The sequence below is a fragment of the Phyllopteryx taeniolatus genome, chromosome 1 (assembly GCF_024500385.1).
Source record: "Phyllopteryx taeniolatus isolate TA_2022b chromosome 1, UOR_Ptae_1.2, whole genome shotgun sequence".
Taxonomy (NCBI): domain Eukaryota; kingdom Metazoa; phylum Chordata; class Actinopteri; order Syngnathiformes; family Syngnathidae; genus Phyllopteryx; species Phyllopteryx taeniolatus.
Genome location: NC_084502.1, coordinates 24,175,337 through 24,188,724, shown reverse-complemented (window position 1 = coordinate 24,188,724; position 13,388 = coordinate 24,175,337). Strand labels below are relative to the sequence as shown.

The 13,388-nt window shown below is 45.5% G+C and overlaps 1 protein-coding gene across 6 annotated transcripts in view; it reads right to left on the bottom strand.

Annotated features, from left to right (window-relative positions):
* Nucleotides 1-13,388, bottom strand: part of cntn3a.1 (contactin 3a, tandem duplicate 1) — a 118,256-nt gene that overhangs the window by 67,596 nt on the left and 37,272 nt on the right. For 3 of the 6 annotated variants that reach the window (XM_061782444.1, XM_061782426.1, XM_061782432.1), the window contains 2 exons: nt 9,660-9,792; nt 1,724-1,899 (listed from right to left, as the gene is read on the bottom strand). The exons of 1 other annotated variant lie outside the window; for it this stretch is intronic. In XM_061782444.1, the coding sequence (XP_061638428.1) occupies nt 1,724-1,899; nt 9,660-9,792 (309 nt within the window). The remainder of the gene's footprint in view (nt 1-1,723; nt 1,900-9,659; nt 9,793-13,388) is intronic. 2 more of the 6 variants (XM_061782440.1, XM_061782451.1) reach the window with 2 other exon arrangements.

Sequence of the window (13,388 nt, the reverse complement as noted above, 5' to 3'; positions counted from 1 at the left end):
AAATAATCTCTGTCCTCTGTTCTCAAGAAACCAGTCCTGATTATATTATCAGATACGGACGAAGATGCAAGCCCTGGCTTCATTGGGGGAACTTTGTCTTTTTCGAACACAACATGTAGCCGATGGAAATGTCAGTCTTGAGGTGTTTGAAAAAGCATATTGTCCTACAGTCTCTTACAAATGACCGGGAATGACTGTCATAAAAGGCTGCTGATCTGTGAGTTATTTCCTGGGCTGGAGACATGCTCAATCACACAACACACTTAATTAAGTTAAACCTGGAGCAATAAATATGATGTATGACATATCAGCACTAAAACTTGTCCCCATCTGTTGACAAAAGCTGTGAGTCCCAGGTCTGGCCCAGGAGATGGATGGGAACCATCACAATGAAATGCATTTTAGGTCATGGCTGAAAATTGACAGGGGGTATGAACATGACAAACAATCTGATAGAACATCAGTCCAACAATCTGTACTGTACTCTGGGGACAAGGATGCACCAAACCTAGCCAAGATGGGTACATGTGGTACCCCAGCATGTACCTAGAAATCACTTGCACGTCTTCTATATGGCAGAGAGACAGACATCAGCATCCTGTCTTTTAATCGATATGAGGACTGTTGTCATTTGATATGGGCTCCCCATCAAGAGTGCAAGCTCACCTTGCCATCAGAGATGCCTCAGATGCTAATAAAATGTGACGGATGAGTCCTGTAAAGCAGCAACTATACTGGGTCTGTCAAGGCCGTGTCACACAATCACACAGGCTTCATCAAATGGATCGCAAGTTTAAAAACACCAGGCAGAGTGAAACACCTGAGTGAAGCACTAGAGCGGTAATGTGATTTATATAAACATGAAAAGCTGATTTGCGTTTTCTTCTTACTAACTCAATGGAGGATGTTATTGTTGGAAGATCACATCTAACATTTCTTACAGAATCCCGTTGGGTCATTATATCTTCAGCAAAATCCTAGGTGTGTTCGAATGAAAGCTTAAATCAGGCAAAAAACAGGCTGAGCGAAAAACATCTGCAGTTCATTTGAAGAGACCTACATTTTAAATATGTGAAATTAAAACAAAAATCAACACAAATAGAATAAGCAAAAAAAAAGATTGTTTTCGTAAGCTTGTGTAAAAGATTTAGATTTAAAGTAGGACAATACCTGTTACGATAATCAAGGGTTACTTAAAACCATCCACCCATCCATTCTCAACACCGCTTACCCTGCTTAGGGTCATGGGGCGCTGGAGCCTATCCCAGCTAGCTTCGGGCGAAAGGCGGACTACACCCTGAACTGGTCGCCAGTCAGTCACAGGGCATATATAGACACGGACAACCATTCGCAGTCACATTCACACCATCACTGAGGGGGAACTGAACCCACGCTGCCCGCACCAAAGTCAGTGACTTACTTAAACCCTCTTATCTCAATTCATGAATTTTATGAAAGAAATGGACTTCATCTTAAACCCCTTTTATCCACAATTTGTGGCAAAATATCAGCAGAAAAATACATTTCGATAGCCTGTTCTGGTTGAGTTTTTGCATAAGCACGCAGCTCACAAAGGCAAAGTTGGAAAAATGTAACTCATTATGAACTTTTCAAATATTTCCTTCTAAATTCTCATGAGATTGGATTGCTTTTCTGTTAATAAATATATTTTTATATTTTTTTTGTTTCCTAAACAATAAATAGTTTCCCAATGTGAACTTACAGGCAATGTGAAGACTAGCCTCTCTGCTGACAATGGTGCCAAATGAGTTTGATGCCAGACATTGAAATATGCCAGCATCGTCTGCCTTACTCAGTTGGGTAATATGCAAGTTTCCTCCCATGAGGGAATATCGTGACCTTGGTGTCGGAATGATGAAAGTGTCATTTAGCCTCCACCTGTGAAAATAAGACACAGAGGGAAATGAGAGAGTGAGCTGTAATACAGAATATTTTTAAAGAATGAAGAAATACGGTAACTGAGATTCTCCTAATATAGTATCTGGATTGCTTACCATTATGCAATCCGTAAGAGATTTTAGCTTCAACAACTTCTGACCCTGCTGAGAACTTTTATGGTAAACTTACATGCATGCTCCACAAAAACCCATGAAATGACGTGGTGTTCCTAATATAGTAACTTAATAATTTACCGTTATGCAATCTATAAGAGATTTTAGCTTTAACTACTTCTGACCCTTCTGAGAACTTTTAAGGTAAGCTGACATACATGCTCCACATAAAACCCATTAAATATGTGGTGGGCCGCAGGGATAAATTTTAGGCCCTGTCCTATTTAATCTCTATATGCTACCTCTTGACAGTGTAATCAGGAGGCACGGCGTGAACTTCCACAGCTATGCTGATGATACGCAGCTGTACATCTCCATGTCTTCTGATGACACCAGTACAATGGATGCTATTTTTATCTCCATTTTAGACATCAAATCCTGGATAGGAGAGAACTTTATCCACCTCAACCAGTATAAAACCTAAGTTTGTTTTAGTCATTGGCCCTGAGGCCCAAAGAGGGACATATGACTAAATTACTAACGATGTCATTGATCGGCTCCGCAAAAGATATTTACTCCGCGTCGCCACGTGCACAGTATATTTCAATCCATATTGTGTGTTTTTTAGCCTTGTCGCGTGTCTTATTACGTAGTACTGTAAATATCTGACGGCCAATGAAGTTATTTAAAAAAATAAAAATAAAAAAATACCTTGTCGGCGGTGTGGGACAGACAACATGTCTGAGACAGGCAACAGGTTTATGCCCAGCCGGATCAGACTACAAGACAAATTTGCTCTTTCACGATTGCACTGTCAGACTACTGCAATAAAATCTTGTATTCCGATACCACCGCATACCGTTTTTTATGATCATTGGGCTTTATCTTCCATCCATCCATCCATTTTCTGAGCCACTAGGGTTGCGGGAGTGCTGGAGCCTATTCCAGCTATCTTCGGGCAGGAGGTGGGGTACACCCTGAACTGGTTGCCAGCCAATCGCAAGGCACATACAAACAAACAACCATTCACACTCACATTCACACCTACGGGCAATTTAGAGTTGCCAATTAACCTACCACACATGTTTTCGGGATGTGGGAGGAGACCGGAGTGCCCGGAGAAAACCCAGACGGGCACGGGGAGAACATGCAAACTCCACACAGGTGGGGCCGGGGATTGAACCCCGCTCCTCAGAACTGTGAGGGAGACGCTCTAACCAGTCAGCCACGTGCCGCCGGGCTTTATCTTGTCAACTCAAATGCGATCGGATACACTCGTTACCGTGGCGACCACAACGAGTGGTGCGCGCCGACGGTATTATAAGGACAAAATGGGGAAAAACATGTGTTGGCGGTCACGTTATGTCATGTAACGTTAGTTTGACCTGACTGATTAGAATACACGATCTGACTAGAGCAGTGATTTCCAACCTTTATGGAGCTAAAGAACATATTTTACAATTGAAAAGTCTCACAGCACACCAACAAATAAAAATGGAGAGTTACTGCAAGTCGCGAGCTGTGCCATAGATTTCAACGAATTTAAATGTTTGTTTTGTTTTGTACGAACTTTGTATGAATGCTCCCATTATAAAACATGCCACCAATGTCACTAATGATTGTTTGCCACAGATCTGATGTCAAATCTGTTTGTCAACTGAATCAGATGAGATGTTTCACCACACAATACAAATGACACATCGCAAATATTAAGTGCTATCAGCCACCACCGATTTCTTTATCTTATATCCATCCATCTATCCATTTTCTGAGCCGCTTCTCCTCACTAGGGTCGCGGGCGTGCTGGAGCCTATCCCAGCTGTCATCGGGCAGGAGGCGGGGTCCTCCCTGAACTGGTTGTCAGCCAACCGCAGGGCACATAGAAACAAACAACCATTCGCACTCACAGTCATGCCTACGGGCAATTTAGAGTCTCCAATTAATGCATGTTTTTGGGATGTGGGAGGAAACCGGAGTGCCCGGAGAAAACCCACGCAGGCACGGGGAGAACATGCAAACTCCACACAGGCGGGGCCGGGGATTGAACCCGGGTCCTCAGAACTGTGAGGCTGATGCTCTAACCAGTCGGCCACCGTGCCGCCTTATCTTATATCCAATAATTAATTTCCTATTGCACTGGTTTTTAAAACCACAATCCTAGGATGAAAATTAATACAAAGACGTGCGATCTGTCTTCCTTTTGGTCCCTGGGCCAGCCCCTCTCTCCTGTGCATAAAAGGCCAGAGCCCCTTTGTTCTGGGCTCTTGTTTTTTTTCCAACCTGCTGAAGACCCTGGCAGAGCCAGGGAGCCCTGCCTCTCATCACGAGGCGGCAGAGACGCACTCAACCTTTTCTCTCTTTTTTCTTCAAATACACCTGTTCGGCAACCCGGCCCATCCATCTGGATGACCGACCAGCCTGTCTAAATTCTTTTCAACACAACGTGAGTACAGCGTGTGGTTTCCGGAGTACAAATTGGTCCTTAATTGGATTATAATAAGACTCACAGACATTCGCAACTCTCACATTGTCGTCGCGCATGCTCATTCTGATTCCACAGTCACATCACGAGTTCAGTCATTCACCTTACATTTTGTTCTTTGCGTACATTTGCTTGTAATTTTTGTAGTCCAGTACCTCTGCATTGCTTCCCTGTAATTTTAAGCCTTAGCTATAATTACATTTCCTATAAAATTCCACTTCCTGTGTCGTTTTTGTGTGTTTGAGTGCAACAATAAACACTTATTTCGTCCATGTAGCAAACCTTCCAGAATAGAGAGATTCATTACAGGTACTTTTCCTAAAGTTTATGAATACAAAAAGAGATGTGGTGCCCCTTTACGAGACAAAAATAGTTTGATTATAACGTTAAATGTAAACTCGGGCTAAACCGGAAGTTGCTTCCGGCGTAATCTTTTCCAAAATAAATTACGTTTTTATCCCAAACCAAATTACTCTATATATATATATATATATATATATATATATATATATATATATATATAATATATACACACACACACACACAGATCTCGTTTGAGCCTCCCATGTCTCAGACGCACAAAAATTAGCAAGGAAGCATGAACTAAGATCTATCTGTGTCTTCGGACACATGGCTTAGTACTCTGGCATGGTGATGGAAATCCTGCGTATGATTATTTTTTGGGGGGGTGAGACAAGACTAATTTGGCTGCATATGCGCCGATATTTCTGAATGGTGCAGCAAAAACAAAAAAACAAAAAACAAAACAAAAAAACAGAATGAGCGCCTGCACGCATTCATTTGAGGGAGAAAAAAGAAAAAGAAATCTGAAAGCAGACACACGATGAGTTTCATCCTGAAAGACCGGCACAGCCCTAAAGGGTAACGTGGGTCCCCCTTCCCATGGGCTCACCACCTGTGGGAGGGGCCATAGGGGTCGGGTGCAGTGCGAGCTGCGCGGTGGCCTAAGGCTCGAGGGACGTGGAATGTCACCTCTCTGGCAGGGAATGAGCCCGAGCTGGTGTGTGAGGTCGAGAAGTTCTGACTAGATATAGTCGGACTCGCCTCCACGCACAGCTTGGGCTCTGGTACCAGTCCTCTTGAGAGGGGTTGGACTCTCTTCCACTCTGGAGTTGCCCACGGTGAGAGGTGTAGAGGAGCAGGTGTAGGTATACTTATTGCTCCCCGGCTCGGCGCCTGTACGTTGGGGTTCACCCCGGTGGACGAGAGGGTAGCCTCCCTCCGCCTTGGGGTGGGGGGACGGGTCCTGACGGTTGTTTGTGTCTATGCACCAAACAGCAGTTCAGAGTACCCTCCCTTTTTGAACTCCCTGGGGGACTTCAATGCTCACGTGGGCAATGACAGTGAGACCTGGAAGGGCGTAATTGGGAGGAACGGCCCCCCCGATCAGAACCCGAGCGGTGTTCTGTTATTGGACTTCTGTGCTCATCATGGATTGTCCATAACGAACACCATGTTCAAGCATAAGGGTGTCTACACGTGCACTTGGCACCAGGACACCCTAGGTCGCAGTTCGATGATCGACTTTGTGGTCATGTCATCGGACTTGTGGCCGCATGTCTTGGACACTCGGGTGAAGAGAGGGGCGGAGCTGTCCACTGATCGCCACCTGGTGGTGAGTTGGCTCATGTTCTGTGCCTCCATTGCTGAGGCGGCCGACCGGAGCTGTGGCCGTAAGGTGGTTGGTGCCTGTCATGGCGGCAATCCCCGAACCCGTTGGTGTACACCAACGGAGAGGGATGCCGTCAAGCTGAAGGAGTCCTATCGGGCCTTTTTGGCCTGTGGGATTCCTGAGGCAGCTGATGGGTACCGGCTGGCCAAGCGGGATGCAGCTTTGGTGGTCCCTGAAGCAAAAACTCGGGCATGGGAAGAGTTCGGTGAGGCCATGGAGAAAGACTTCTGGACGGCTTTGAGGAAATTCTGGTCCACCATCCGGCATCTCAGGAGGGGGAAGCAGTGCACCACCAACACTGTGTATAGTGGGGATGGGGCGCTGCTGACCTCGACTCGGGTCTTCGAAGACCTCCTCAATTCCACCGACACGCCTTCCCTTGAGGGAGCAGAGTCTGGGTTCTCTGAGGCGGGCTCTCCTATCTCTGGGGTTGAGGTCACCGAGGTAGTTAAAAAGCTCCTCGGTGGCAAGACCCCGGGGGTGGATGAGATTCGCCCGGAGTTCCTCAATGCTCTGGATGTTGTAGGGCTGTCCTGGTTAACACGCCTCTGCAACATCTCGTGGACATCGGGGACAGTGCCTCTGGATTGGCAGACCGGGGTGGTGGTTCCCCTTTTTAAGAAGGGGGACCGGAGGGTGTGTTCCAACTACAGGGGGATCACACTACTCAGCCTCCCTGGTAAGGTCTATTCAGGGGTCCTGGAGAGGAGTGTCCATCGGGAAGTTGAATCTCACATTCAGGAGGAGCAGTGTGGTTTTCGTCCTGGCCCTGGAACAGTGGACCAGCTACACACCCGTGGTAGGGTCCTCGAGGGTGCATGGGAGTTCGCCCAACCAGTCTACATGTGTTTTGTGGACTTGGAGAAGGCATTCGACCGTGTCCTGAAGTGGTCGCCAGCCAATCCCAGGGCATATGTAAGAAAACAACTATTCGCAGTCACATTCACACCTACATACAATTTAGAGGCTTCACCTAACCTACCAGGCATATTTTTCGGATGTGGGAGGAAATCAGAGTACCTGGAGAAAACCCCCGCAGGCATGGGGAGAACATGCAAACTCCACACAGGCGAGCCAGATTTTGAACCCGAACTGTAAAGCAGATTTGCTAAAAAGTCGTCCAACGTGCCGCCAATGTGAACTGTCATATACTTAAAACATACACACTACTCCTATATTTTGCAAAACCCTTATTCAAATAAATGTCTTTAATACCTTCTCAAAAAGCATCCAACTCATTTCGAAAAAAAACTTTGATTCTCAATTACAAAGAAAAGATAGGAATGAAGAAAAACAAAGTTAAGACAAGTCTCTATTTAGCACCACAATTACTATTCGGTCTTAATTAGCTCTCAAAAACAGAGGCTTCTATTTTTGACTCTATTTTACAATTGCAATGGTTTAAAAAAAAAAACAGTGGGCAGCACTGCAAAAGGGCAGGATTAAAGAGACATACAGGTATGCAGTAGAGCAAGACTCAACGGCAGATTAGATGATTAGATTTTGTAATTTGGTACTGCTGGAGCACCTCCACATGAAACAAATCATGGGGTGGTGGTGAGGAGTTGAGGCAAGCGAGGGCTCTATATACAGTACAGTACAGTGGGTATAAAAAGTCTATACTCATTCAAATGCCAGTGATATAAAAAAATAAAATAAATAACACCAAGATTTATCTGTCACTGATGGTGTAGTGGTACACTTGCACTTGCACTTTGGTGCGGGCAGTGTGGGTTCAGTTCCCACTCAGTGACAGTGTGAATGTGAGTGCAAATGGTCTGTGTCTATATGTGCCCAGCGACTGACTGGCGACCAGTTCAGGGTGTAGTCTGCCTTTTGCCCGAAGTCAGCTGGGATAGGCTCCAGCGCTCTGCGACCCTAACCAGGATAAGCGGTGGGGGGTGCTTGGTCTGGTGCCCATGCCCCTCCCTTTAGGACTGGTCTGGCGCTTCAGTTGGGCTGGAGATCGCCCTGGGTCCTGGGGAGTGGGTGGTGTCTCCCTGGTTGGGTTCCCCACCCGACGGGCTTGCTGGCTTGGCCCCCCCTTGCGGCTGGAGGGATGACGGGCCCACCCTTCCTCAATGTGCCGCCTCAGCAACTCCGTGCACCAGTTGACTAACATGAATCCATCTATCCATCCATTTTCTGAGCCGCTTCTCCTCACTAGGGTCGCGGTCGTCCATCCATCCATCCATTTTCTGAGGCGCTTCTCCTCACTAGGGTCGCGGGCGTGCCGGAGCCTATCCCAGCTATCATCGGGCAGGAGGCGGGGTACACCCTGAACTGGTTGCCAGCCAATTGCAGGGCACATACAAACAAACAACCATTCACACTCACATTCACACCTACGGGCAATTTAGAGTTGCCAATTAACCTAGCATGCATGTTTTTGGGATGTGGTAGGAAACCGGAGTGCCCGGAGAAAACCCACGCAGGCACGGGGAGAACATGCAAGCTCCACACAGGCGGGGCCGGGGATTGAACCCCGTTCCTCAGAACTGTGAGGCAGACCCTCTAACCAGTCGGTCACCGTTTTCAATGGATGGAAACAAATGCTATGAAACGCTGATTCCCGATTTTCACCGATGAGGCACAAGGTTAGTGTTTGTGATACTGTGAGACATCGTTTATGTGAATTTTGTCCCAATTCCTTGTGATGTAAAGTTGCTATGGTGAGGTTTTAGCTCAATGTTCAGCTTTTTAAAAAAAAATTGTCATCCGCGCTTACGTTGGTTTAGACTAAAATAAACGCTAAAAACCGTCAGTGCAAAAGTGCAACCAACCGTTTATCTTGTTAGCTGCCTCAATGTTGGCATAGACGTATTTTATTGTTTCACTCACCCAGTTGACTTAGAGTTAACTTCTCTGAAGGTCCGCGCGGTGTATGCTGAGGCTCGCAGCACGTGAGATGCTACACATCGCGAAAGCCTCCTTTGCACAAAATAATCTTATTACAAGTGTTGCACTGATGCGACTGATGTGATTGGTCATTAATTTTAACAAAATTTAAACTTTTGTTCGCCACCGCCGTTGGGCACAAGCACGTCTTCATGTGCGTTCTTCTCTGGCGCACGTAAGAGGGAAAGTGTTTCCGTCGATGGGAGAATACGCACAGATACAGATGTGACAGGGAATGCCTACCTTTTATGATCACACCACCCAAAGTGCATATTTGGGATGAAGGTGAGTAAATAACAGACTTAAGTTGATGTGAAAATTTGTGCAGCCAGAAAAGTGCACAGTTCCGCACCTTTTCCCTCTTATGCACACTGGAGAATATGGCCCTGAGTAGCTTGTCAAAAGTACTTGACAGTGGTCAAGACATTGTCTTCTCTTTAGTAACCAACCCCAAATTCCATATTTGTTCTGCAGCAGGTCTTAAACATAGAGTATAGCCCTTAGGTCTAAAGCACAAGTCATTTCAGACTGGCTGCTACAACCCAGGACACTAAGTGTTGCCTGTAGGCGTTACCTGTAGGACGGCAGGGGATGGCCCTGGGCCTCACAGCTAAACACCACCTCTCTCTGATTCTCTCCGGGCTGAAGGGGAAACACCACGCTGCCGGGTTGTTTGGTGAACACAGGCCTAAGCAAAAATCTGTTACCTATGCGGAGACACAACAAAAATATATCAGTACTGATGCCTCGAGTAAGTCTGAAAAAAAAATAGTGGTGCAAGCAAGCAGGTACAGCAGAAGGAAGGAAATGGAAATTGATGCTGTACAAGAAAAGCCAGAATCACACAGAAATGTATTTCTTTCAGGAATAGGATCCACAAAGAACATAAGGTGACAGTAATTTTCTTGGGAAAATGTATCTGTGAAAATGAAATTAACTATTTTAAACTACCAGAAGATTACATTGTGCCACTTTTTCTCTATTGTTATTGAGAGTCTTTCCAGAATAGTGGAAGCTTTTATTGCTGCAAATGGGGGACCACTACATATTTTTACATTCTCACTTCCCATTGTTTGGCCAGGTCAAAGCGGGATGCCAATACATTTGTCTAAAAAGTGTACGCTGTCTGTTACAACATCAAGTACATTATTTTTTAAGAAAAGCTGATGAAACCTGGAAACAAAAAAAAAACAAAAAACAAAAGCAGTGTAATTTCTCTTGCAAAATTCACTTTCCACTTAATTAGACAGATACAACAGTGAATACAATAGTCAGCAAGGCTCATGGTAATTGCATCGCAAACAATAGATGCTTGGGGTAATTGTAAAGGGAACTCATTAGACTTTTTGAGAATACATTTGTATTATGTAATGACAGAGAAATGTGAAAGCTCTGTAGGTAAGACAACTTATTTGTATGAAAGGCAGGTTTCCCTTAAGACTCCGGAGCACTGAGAGTACAAGGTTTATGCACAAAAATAACTCTGAGAAGGTGGAGATGTTTGACAAGGAGTCCTGTGTGCTGATTGCGCACCTCCACTAGGAAAAGCCCCCCAGAAAGTTACACTGGCTAAAAGGCTGCTCACTGTGGTCTTTGTTAGAAGAAGCATGTCTGTCAAAGTATCGTGAGAGAGGACATTTTAACAAGGAGGTGTGCAAATTTAGTGTAAAATGCTGTAGAGATCAGTATTTATTTTCTTTTTTTAACCTCAACATCTGACAACAATGTTTTTACTTAATCTTTAGTCCATAATAATAGGCTACATAGATTGCGTACTTGATTATGTGTGTGTTTTCTCTGGGTGCTCCAGCTTCCTCCCACATTCCAAAAATGTTAATTATTAGGTTAACTGAACACTCTAAATTGCCCATACTGTATGCGTGACTGTGAGTGTGACTATTTGAGCCCTGTGATTGACTGGCGACCAGTCCTTAGTATACACTGCCTCTTGCTCAAAGTCAGACAGGATAGGCTGCAGTTCACCCATGACCATAATGTGGACAAGCGGTACAAAAAAATTGATGGATACCAGATTAGATTGTTTCCTCTTTAAAGTAATCAATAGTAGACTTCAATGAATGCAGCCCTATGGGGGGCACAAGTCAGTGCAAACTGTAGGCCGGTCCCAAGCCCGGATAAATGCAGAGGGTTGCGTCAGGAAGGGCATCCGGCTTAAAACCTTGCCAAACAAATATGAGCGTTCATCCAAAGAATTCCATACCGGATCGGTCGTGGCCCGGGTTAACAACGTCCGCCACCGGCGCCGTCAACCTGCAGGGCGCTGTTGGAAATTCAGCTACTGTGGGTCGAAGTCGAAGTCAAAGAAGAAGAAGAAGAGGTGGAAAGCGGGTTCTTCGGCAGAAAGAGAAGAGGAAAACACAGAGCCTAGAACTGAATGTGGGGACTTTGAATGTTGGGACTATGACAGGAAAATCTCGGGAGTTGGTTGACATGATGATTAGGAGAAATGTTGATATATTGTGTGTCCAGGAGACCAGGTGGAAAGGCAGTAAGGCTAGAAGTTTAGGGGCAGGGTTTAAATTATTTTACCATGGTGTAGATGGGAAGAGAAATGGAGTCGGGGTTATTTTAAAAGAAGAATTGGCTAAGAATGTCTTGGAGGTGAAAAGAGTATCAGATCGAGTGATGAGGCTGAAATTTGAAATTGAGGGTGTTATGTGTAATGTGATTAGTGGCTATGCCCCACAGGTAGAATGTGACCTAGAGGTGAAAGAGAAATTCTGGAAGGAGCTAGATGATGTAGTTCTGAGCATCCCAGACAGAGAGAGAGTCGTAATTGGTGCAGATTGTAATGGACATGTTGGTGAAGGTAATAGGGGTGATGAAGAAGTGATGGGTAAGTACGGCATCCAGGAAAGGAACTTGGAGGGACAGATGGTGGTAGACTTTGCAACAAGGATGCAAATGGCTGTAGTGAACACTTTTTTCCAGAAGAGGCACGAACATAGGGTGACCTACAAGAGCGGAGGTAGAAGCACCCAGGTGGATTACATCTTGTGCAGACGATGTAATCTGAAGGAGGTTACCAACTGTAAGGTAGTGGTAGGGGAGAGTGTGGCTAGACAGCATAGGATGGTGGTGTGTAAGATGACTCTGGTGGTGGGGAGGAAAATTAGGAAGACAAAGGCAGAGAAGAGAACCATGTGGTGGAAGCTGAGACAGGACGAGTGTTGTGCAGCTTTTCGGGAAGAGGTGATACAGGCTCTCGGTGGACGGGAAGAGCTTCCAGAAGACTGGACCACTGCAGCCAAGGTGATCAGAGAAGCAGGCAGGAGAGTACTTGGTGTATCTTCTGGCAGGAAATGAGAGGAGACTTGGTGGTGGAACCTCACAGTACAGGAAATCATACAAGGAAAACGGTTAACTAAGAAGAAGTGGGACACTGAGAGGACCGAGAAGAGGCGAAAGGAATACATTGAGATGCGACACAGGGCAAAGGTAGAGGTGGCAAAGGCAAAACAAGAGGCATATGATGACATGTATGGCAGGTTGGACACTAAAGAAGGAGAAAAGGATCTATACAGGCTGGCCAGACAGAGGGATAGAGATGGGAAGGATGTGCAGCAGGTTAGGGTGATTAAGGATAGAGATGGAAATATGTTGACTGGTGCCAGCAGTGTGCTAGGTAGATGGAAAGAATACTTCGAGGAGTTGATGAATGAGGAAAATGATAGAGAAGGGAGAGTAGAAGAGGCAAGTGTGGTGGACCAGGAAGTGGCAATGATTAGTAAGGGGGAAGTTAGAAAGGCATTAAAGAGAATGAAAAATGGAAAGGCAGTTGGTCCTGATGACATTCCTGTGGAGGTATGGAAGCATCTAGGAGAGGTGGCTGTGGAGTTTTTGACCAGCTTGTTCAATAGAATTCTAGTGCGTGAGAAGATGCCTGAGGAATGGAGGAAAAGTGTACTGGTGCCCATTTTTAAGAACAAAGGTGATGTGCAGAGCTGTGGCAACTATAGAGGAATAAAGTTGATGAGCCACACAATGAAGTTATGGGAAAGAGTAGTGGAGGCTAGACTCAGGACAGAAGTGAGTATTTGCGAGCAACAGTATGGTTTCATGCCTAGAAAGAGTACCACAGATGCATTATTTGCCTTGAGGATGTTGATGGAAAAGTACAGAGAAGGTCAGAAGGAGCTACATTGTGTCTTTGTAGATCTAGAGAAAGCCTATGACAGAGTACCCAGAGAGGAACTGTGGTACTGCATGCGGAAGTCTGGAGTGGCAGAGAAGTATGTTAGAATAATACAGGACATGTACGAGGGCAGCAGAACAGCGGTGA